The following is a 9,108-nucleotide window of genomic DNA, read 5'->3' on the forward strand; positions in this document are numbered from 1 at the left end:
GATCATGTTTTTAGGTGTTGGTTGAAGAATAAATATTGGCCCCAGGACACCGGGGAGAACTCCCCCAGCTCTTCTTCCAATAGTGGCCGTGGGATCTTTTACATCCTCCCGAGAGAACAGACGGGGCCTGGGTTTAACATCTCATCTGAAAGACGGTGCCTCCGACAGTGCGGCGCTCCCTCAGTACTGCCCCTCCGACAGTGCGACGTTCCCTCAGTACTGCCCCTCCGACAGTGCGGCGCTCCCTCAGTACTGCACTGGGAGTGTCGGCCTGGGTTATGGGCTAAAATCCCAAATTTTCTGCCTCGGAGGAGAGTGCTACCAACTGAGTCACAGCTGACACTATACAACTTGTATTTATACAGCGCTTTTAACATAGTAAAGTATCACAGAAGCGTTATAAAACAAAATTCGTCCCAGAAGGAAATATTCGGACAGGTGACCAAAAGCTTGGTCAAAGAGGTCGGTTTTAAGGAGCGTCTTCAAGGAGGAGAGAGAGGCGGAGAGGTTTAGGGAGGGAATTCCCGAGCTCGGGGGCCCAGGCAGCTGAAGGCACGGCCGCCAATGGTGGAGCGATGGAAATCGGGGAGGTTTATGACGGGTGGCAGGAGGGAGGTGGCCAGGAGAACATTGCAATAGCCCAATCTAGGAGGTAACTGTCAGTTGGCAGGGTTATCCTCCAAGAAAAATTTCAACTGGGGAATCCGCCATCGCATCCGCGTCGCCATTTCTGAGATATCTTGAGACGCGGCATATATACACAACAGCACAACACAGCTTCCGCTAAAAACTGTACAGGAAACTCTTTGGTATCCGGCACCGGCGTGTTGCCGGTTGATTAAAAATTCCGGGTGACGGAGAGGGTTATCTACCGAGGCTATTTTTAACAAACAAAAATTAAAAAATCAAGAAATGTGCAGCATACAGTAATTGGGTACTCGCCTACAGAATGTTGTGTTAAATGGATGGTGGAAGATGCTTGATTAAGTACAGCACTGCCAGTTGAGGGTAATCCATAACTCTTTAATGACTTCGGACAGCGCCAAGAAGCCGAGTAGTGGCAGTTTGGAGAACTACCCCCACTGACTAACTCGGCCACCGCAGGAGACTCGGACTCAGCAACATTGCCGGTTATTGAGATGTTGTTTTCGGAGTACAGGAAATTCTCTTAACCGGCACCTAAATATCCAGAAACCTCTTAGCCGGCAAAATTCAGGTGTAGGTTCAGGTAAGTTTTACTATATATTAGTGGCCATGTAACCGGGGTTCCTGCACTTGTGGCCGTGCAACAGGGACTCCTGGATCTGTGGCCGTGTAACCGGGGTTCCTGCACTTGTGGCCGTGCAACAGGGACTCCTGGATCTGTGGCCGTGAAACCGGGGTTCCTGCACCTGTGGCCGTGCAACAGGGACTCCTGGATCTGTGGCCGTGAAACCGGGGTTCCTGCACCTGTGGCCGTGCAACAGGGACTCCTGGATCTGTGGTCGTGTAACCGGGGTTCCTGCACCTGTGCAACAGGGACTCCTGGATCTGTGGCCGTGTAACCGGGACTCCTGCACAAGTGCCGTGTAACTGGGGTTCCTGCACCTGTGGCTGTGCAACAGGGACTCCTGGATCTGTGGCCGTGTAACCGGGACTCCTGCACAAGTGCTGTGTAACCGGGGTTCCTGCACCTGTGGCTGTGCAACAGGGACTCCTGGATCTGTGGCCGTGTAACCGGGACTCCTGCACAAGTGCCGTGTAACCGGGGCTCCTGCACCTGTGGCCGTGTACGGGGCTCTCGTACCTTGATAAAGTATACCTCTCTGTAATCCGGACTTTTTGATCAACCGGCACCACGCCGGTGCCGGATTTTAAAAAAAAATTCCTGTATGAATTTTGCCGGTTAATAGAGAATTCTGGCTATTTAGGTGCCGTTTAAACAAGAGTTTCCTGTACTGCACATGGCTTTATTATATACATCAGTAGTCCACCAGGTGGCTCTATTACATCGGCCATTTAAGGACTGAGATGAGGAGGAATTTCTTCACTCAGAGGGCGGTGAATCTTTGGAATTCTCTACCCCAGAGGGCTGTGGAGGCTCAGTCGTTGAGTATATTCAAGACAGAGATTGATTTTCAGATATTAATGGAATCAAGGGATATGGGGATAGTGCAGGAAGGTGGAGTCGAGGTCGAAGCTCAGCCACGATCTTATTGAATGGCGGAGCGGGCTCAACTCCTGCTCTTATTTCTTATGTTCTGAAAGGCACGGGGTGAGGGTTTCAGCGGCAGATGAGCTGAGGCAGGGGGCGGAGACGGGCGATGTTACGGAGGTGGGAGCAGGCGGGCTAGGTGATGGAGAGGATACGGGGTCGGAAGGGCGACGGATGAGCGTCAACACTGGCGGACGAGGCGGCGAGCGCAAAAAGAAAACACCAGGCGATTTACAAGTGGCGCGGGTGACGGCAGACAGAACCGTTTATTATTGCGCTCGGCCGCAGTCGACAGTCTGGCCCGCGCCAGCCCCTGCTCCGCGCAGCGAGCGGGGGATAAGCCCAGTCCCCCTTCCACAATACATGCACCTCCGTCACTCCTGACAGCAGAACGAGCCTCAAATCCCAGCGGAAAATCTGTACGGTGGAAGCTCGGGGGGGGGGGGGGGGGGGGGTGGTAGAGAGTGCCAGCAAACTGGGGACCTCCTTGCCCGAGGAACCATCGTCTCCACGGGTGAATCCCCAGCCGTTCTCGCTCTGGGATCACACCGGAGAGAAGGCAGGGCAGCCCAGAATGCTGCGCTTAAACACGCGGGTTTTTGTACCGGTCTCTCCCCATTTCATTTCCAGATTATTCCCGTATCCTCCCCACCACCCCTCCTGCGACAGCTTGCTGCCGCTTTTGTGGGAGGGGGGGGGTGGCGGCGGAAGAAATAAGAGACACACACACACAAATATAAACCCCACAGACTCATTAACCTTATGGCTTGCAAGCTGGTGCAACCTCCTCTTTAGAAGGCGAGGGGAAAACCTACCCTGGAACACTCAAACAGCAGGTAGAAACAGGAGCTTGAGCAGAAGCAGCGACATTTTGAACGCCGCGCTGTTTAAAAAAAAGTTATAATCGAGCTATTCGGCCGAGGGGAGCGTCCCTCGGCCTCGACGCTTAGGGCTGCCAATCACCCGGGACTAGAAACTCTGGGCGTCGGGAGGTTTTTTTGGAAAGTTAAACAGGACCTCCTCCCCTCCGAGAGAAATCTGTTGTCTGGAAACGCAAAATTCAATTCTTCCTTTCTGCGTCGCACTGTACGGAGTTTTCTCTTCAATATATAAAAAAGGTTGAATTAATCTTCAGCAGAGTTCGACCTAGAATCCCGCCCCCCTCATCCTATCGCTGCTGACCCCCTCTGGTCATTTTTGAACAGGCCAAAGGTCATGACCTCCTCCCGTGCCGGAACAAGGCGGCCATTTTGTCCTGCATCGTCCCCACCCGTCAAATTCAGTCCCCACCTCGTTAACTTACACACATTTTATTTAAATTGTTTTTAACTCGATGCGGGAAGGATGTTCCCGACGGCGGGGGAGTCCAGAACCAGGGGTCACAGTCTAAGGATAAGGGGGTCAGCCATTTAGGACAGAGATGAGGAGGAATATCTTCACCCAGAGAGAGTGGTGAACCTGTGGAATTCTCTACCACAGAAGGCAGTTGAGGCCAATTCATTAAATATATTCAAGAAGGAGTTAGATATATTTCTTAAGGCTAAAGGGATCAAGGGGGTATGGGGAGAAAGCAGGGACAGGGTACTGAATTTGGATGATCAGCCATGATCACATTGAATGGCGGAGCAGGCTCGAGGGGCCGAATGGCCTACTCCTGTTCCTATCTTCTATGTTTTTGCAAAAACCAAGAATGGCATCATTTCCAGCTGAGTTTTAATATTGTGATTTGTAAAGCACTGCGGGTCTCAATTTAAACCCTGAGGTAAACATTTTTTTTGAACAAAACAACACACCACCAACATCCTCCGCTGGAGTGCGACACTTTAGTGCTTCCGCCTACGACGCTGCCACCTGGGTGAGGGGTTCCTCCAGGTACTGAACCAGGGCTTCAGCCTGTAGAGGGGTGGAGGAGGGAAGAGAAAAAGCAGAAGCATAGTTTCAACCGGACGTGTGTCATTAATAATAAAAATAAATTAAAATGGAGAGAGAATCACATCGCCATGTCCGCCGATATTCTCTCGACCCGATTTTCCTCGGAATCTCGCCCTGCTTCCCAGTTGCTGCCCTTGCTCCTCCAATCTCCCAGCGCCACGGGCCTTTAAGCCCACCCTTAACCCCCACCTCGCCCCCTCCCTGGACCGCACCACCTTGCAGCCTCCCTCCCCACCCTCTTCAAACTGCACCCATCCGCCAGAACATGGGAAACACAGGAGCAGGAGGAGGCCATTCAGCCCCTCGAGCCTGCTCCGCCATTCCATGAGATCATGGCTGATCTGCGACCCAACTCCATCTACCCGCCTTTGGCCCATATCCCTCAATACCTTTGGTTAACAAAAATCTATCAATTTCAGATTTAAAATGAATTGACCCCCAGCACCAATTGCTGTTTGCGGAAGAGAGTTCCAAACCTCTCCCACCCTTTGTGTGTAGAAGTGTTTCCTAACTTCACTCCTGAAAGGTCTGGCTCTAATTTTTAGACTCTGCCCCCTAGTCCTAGACTCCCAACCAGCGGGAATAGTTTCTCTCTATCCACCCTATCAGTTCCCCTTAATATCCTGAAAACTTCGATCAGATCACCCCTTAACCTTCTAAATTCCGGGGAATACAACCCTAGTTTGTGTAATCTCTCCTCGTAACTTAACCCTTGGAGTCCGGGTATCATTCTGGTAAACCTACGCTGCCCTCCCTCCAGGGCCAATCTATCCTTCCTAAGGTGTGGTGCCCAGAACTGCTCCCAGTGCTCCAGGTGTGGTCTAACCAGGGGTTTGTACAGCTGCAGCATAACTTCTACCCCCTTGTACTCTAGTCCTCTCGATATAAAGGCCAGCATTCCATTAGCCTTTCTGATTATTTTCTGTACCTGTTCATGACATTTTAATGATCGATGTACCTGGACCCCCCCCCCCCCCCCCCCCCCCCCCCGAGTCTCTTTGGACCTCCACTGTTTCCTGCTTTTCACCGTTCAGAACGTTCCATTCCCCTCCTCCCGTCCAAACTGTGGGGGACTAACGGAATCAATGGATCCTCCTTCCTTCAAGGGGCGACTCTTACATTGGGGGGGGGGGTTCACAGGCCCCGGCTCCCCGCCCGCCCGGCTGTCCCCTGGATTGCCCTCTCAGTCGCCGTCTCGAGCGTCTGAAGGCAAGTCGTCCCTGTCGAGTTTCTTCCCCCTTCGCTATCCCCAAGGTCCGGCTGCCTCGCCCGACTGGGCCCAGGTGAACAGCAACTGCTGAGTGTTGACTGCATGGTCAACCGGGGGGGGGGGGAAAATCGCAGCACAGTCGATCCCAACCCCCTCCTTAAAAGAAATACTTGCATTTCTATCACGCCTTTCACCACCTCTCGATTCCGAAAGGCAGCACCTCCGACAGTGCGGCGCTCCCTCAGTACCCGCCCCTCCGACAGTGCAGCGCTCCCTCAGTACTGCCCCTCCGACCAGTGCGGCGCTCCCTCAGTACCGCCCCTCCGACAGTGCGGCGCTCCCTCAGTACCCGCCCCTCCGACAGTGCGGCGCTCCCTCAGTACTGCTCCTCCGACAGTGCGGCGCTCCCTCAGTACTGCCCGACAGTGCGGCGCTCCCTCAGTACCGCCCCTCCGACAGTGCGGCGCTCCCTCAGTACTGCCCCTCCGACAGTGCGGCGCTCCCTCAGTACCCGCCCCCCTCCGACAGTGCGGCGCTCCCTCAGTACTGCTCCTCCGACAGTGCGGCGCTCCCTCAGTACTGCCCGACAGTGCGGCGCTCCCTCAGTACCGCCCCTCCGACAGTGCGGCGCTCCCTCAGTACCGCCCCTCCGACAGTGCGGCGCTCCCTCAGTACCGCCCCTCCGACAGTGCGGCGCTCCCTCAGTACCGCCCCCTCCCGACAGTGCGGCGCTCGGAGCCAGCGGGCTTACCTTGGCCTGCAGCATGCCGAAACCGACCGTCTCTTTCGCGTACATGCAGAGCAGGAGGTTGGCCACTCTGGTTATGGCCACTCGGGCCCTCCTGTAACAGAACGGGGAGACGTTTTTTAAAATCACACGGGCCGCCCCCTCCCCCCATCCCTCCCCAACGTGTGGGGGTCGAGTCACACAAGAGCAGGAACGCCCAACCCACACGGCACGTGCCAACCCCCGGCTTCAACGACAGCTGGATCCCAGGGGCCCCGGGGCGAGGGATCGGGACAATCTCAGGCCTGATTCACGCCTCCTCCTCAAGCCCCTGCCCGTCCAACAACCGGCTGTTTTCTCCCTTTACCCCCAACCCACCATTTTCTTCTCTCCTCTCCTGACGGCATTAGATACTGCTCCACGGCTAATCGCCCTGCCTAGACCGGCATTCTTGGGATGTGGGCGTCGCTGGCAAGGCCGGCATTTATTGCCCATCCCCTAGTCGCCCCTTGAGAAGGTGGTGGTGAGCCGCCTTCTTGAACCGCTGCAGTCCGTGTGGTGAAGGTGCTCCCACAGCGCTGTTAGGGAGGGAGTTCCAGGATTTTGACCCAGCGACGATGAAGGAACGGCCGATATATTTCCAAGTCAGGATGGTGTGTGACTTGGAGGGGAACTTGGAGGTGGTGTTGTTCCCATGCGCCTGCTGCCCTTGTCCTTCTAGGTGGAAGAGGTCGCGGGTTTGGGAGGTGCTGCTGAAGAAGCCTTGGCGAGTTGCTGCAGTGCATCTTGCAGATGGTACACACTGCAGCCACGGTGCGCCGGTGGTGGAGGGAGTGAATGTTTAAGGTGGTGGATGGGGTGCCAATCAAGCGGGCTGCTTTGTCCTGGATGGTGTCGAGCTTCTTGAGTGTTGTTGGAGCTGCACTCATCCAGGCAAGTGGAGAGTATTCCATCACACTCCTGACTTGTGCCTTGTAGATGGTGGAAAGGCTTTGGGGAGTCAGGAGGTGAGACACTCGCTGCAGAATACCCAGCCTCTGACCTGCTCTTGTAGCCACAGTATTTATGTGGCTGGTCCAGTTAAGTTTCTGGTCAATGGTGACCCCCAGGATGTTGATGGTGGGGGATTCGGCGATGGTAATACCATTGAATGTCAAGGGGCGGTGGTTAGACTCTCGCTTGTTGGAGATAGTCATTGCCTGGCACTTCTGTGGCGCGAATGTTACCTGCCACTTATCAGCCAAGCCTGAACGTCGACCAGGTCTTGTTGCACGCGGGCATGGACTGCTTCATTATCTGAGGAGTTATGAATGGCGCTGAACACTGTGCAATCATCAGCGAACAGCCCCATTTCTGACTCTCAGCATCTGACAGGGGAGATGCTGGAGGATGTTTCCTCCTGACTGGGGAGTCCAGAACCAGGGGTCACAGTCTCAGGACAAGGGGTCGGCCATTTAGGACTGAGATGAGGAGGAATTTCTTCGCTCAGAGGGTGGTGAATCTTTGACACTCGCCGCAGAATACCCAGCCTCTGACCTGCTCTTGTAGCCACAGTACGTGTGCGGCTGGTTCAGTTAAGTATTCAGGCTATTCGACCACTGAAGGAAATGTGGCAGAGGCTGATCAAGGTCGTCCCAGCAGGAGCGCGATCAGGAGCGGGAACACCGGCTGATCTTCCCCCTCCCCTCAGGGGGTAGAGACCAATTGCCCCCTTCATGGGCCAACTCTGGACTTGGGGGGGGGGGGGGGGGGGGGGGATGGCTTTCGTGACCCCGAGCAGAGGGAGCAGAGTCTCCAGAGAGTCCGAATTCCCCGAGCAGAGGGAGCAGAGTCTCCAGAGAGTCCCGAATTCCCCGAGCAGAGGGAGCAGAGTCCCCCCGAGGGTCCGAATTGTCACCCCTCGGCCCCGCCACCCTCCGCCCTGCCCCCCCCCCGGGGCACTCACCATGCAGTCCATGAGGATAAACTTGAGCTTGTCCTCGTTGAAGGCCTGATGCCCGTTTTTGGCGTAGGCCGCCCAGATGTTGCTGGCAATGGCGGCGGTCACGCGGGCGTCGGTGTCACCGTAGCCGGAGTAGGCCAGCAGCGAGCCCTCATTATTCAACAGCCTAAAACCAGGAGTTGGGGAAGAGAGAGGGAAAAAACACAAATCAAGAGATACCCAAACAGTACAACGTTAAAGGGGGTGCAGGAACAGAGACACCCTGGGGGGTGTATGAACACAAATCTCTGAAGGTGTCAGGACAGGTTGAGATGGCTGTTAAAAAAGCGTACGTGATCCTTGGCTTTACAGAGGCACTGAGTGCAAAAGCAAGGATGTTATGCTAAACCTTTATAAAACACTGGTTAGGCCTCAGCTGGAGTATTGTGTCCAGAAATTCGGGTCTCCACGGGTGAGTACGCGCAGGGTACTCACCCGTAGGCCCAACGAAAGTGCCGGTTTCGTGCACGCACTGCGCATGCGCGGGAAACCGGCACTTCCGTACCCCCTGAAAGAAGGGGTTCACAGGTCGAACGCGTGCGCCGGAGAGGCAGCGCGTGCGCATCGAACTTACGTTTTTTTTTGTTTTTTTTTGCAGGTTTTCCCGGAGGGTAAGTCAACAGGAGTTACACGTTTAAAAAGCAGGCGCAAGGCCTGCTTTTAACAAGGTAAGTGGCGAATTAATTAAAATTAAAACATTTTTTCCACAGGTTTATCATTTTTTAAATAGTTTAAAGAAAGGTGAGTTTACTGTTAGCCCCATTAGAAAATGTAATTAATTTTTTCTAAAATTTAAATTGTTTAAAATAGTTTTCATGTAATTTATAGTTATTTTAAAAATGTGATTTTTTAAAAATGTATTTGAAGATTTAGTGATGTTTTGGGGCTTATAGTATTTATAGGTTTGACAGCTCTTCCTGTCAAACTTATGAATGAAGCATTCCCTGCTCCGATTGGCTCTCCATGGCCCATGTGATCCCAAGGGACGCTTCGAACTAACTGCGCCCCTGGGATACCCAAGCACTGCGCGCCGGCCGTTGGAGCTGTGGCCCCAGGATCAGAAT

The 9,108-nt window shown here is 54.1% G+C and overlaps 1 protein-coding gene across 2 annotated transcripts in view; it reads right to left on the bottom strand.

Moving 5' to 3' along the window:
* Positions 1 to 3,890: 3,890 nt before the first annotated feature.
* The window catches only part of lamtor2 (late endosomal/lysosomal adaptor, MAPK and MTOR activator 2), a 7,871-nt gene continuing 2,653 nt past the window's right edge, over positions 3,891 to 9,108 (bottom strand). The window contains exons 2-5 of one of the 2 annotated variants that reach the window (XM_085978738.1): positions 8,009 to 8,171; positions 7,022 to 7,023; positions 6,088 to 6,175; positions 3,891 to 4,087 (exon numbers count right to left, since the gene is read on the bottom strand). In XM_085978738.1, coding sequence (XP_085834864.1) covers positions 4,031 to 4,087; positions 6,088 to 6,175; positions 7,022 to 7,023; positions 8,009 to 8,171 — 310 coding nt within the window. In that variant the 3' untranslated portion in view covers positions 3,891 to 4,030. The remainder of the gene's footprint in view (positions 4,088 to 6,087; positions 6,176 to 7,021; positions 7,024 to 8,008; positions 8,172 to 9,108) is intronic. The other variant, XM_085978737.1, reaches the window with a different exon arrangement.

The sequence above is a fragment of the Somniosus microcephalus genome, unplaced genomic scaffold (assembly GCF_052327205.1).
Source record: "Somniosus microcephalus isolate GS21.2 unplaced genomic scaffold, FLI_Smic_1.0 unresolved_chr7, whole genome shotgun sequence".
Lineage (NCBI taxonomy): Eukaryota > Metazoa > Chordata > Chondrichthyes > Squaliformes > Somniosidae > Somniosus > Somniosus microcephalus.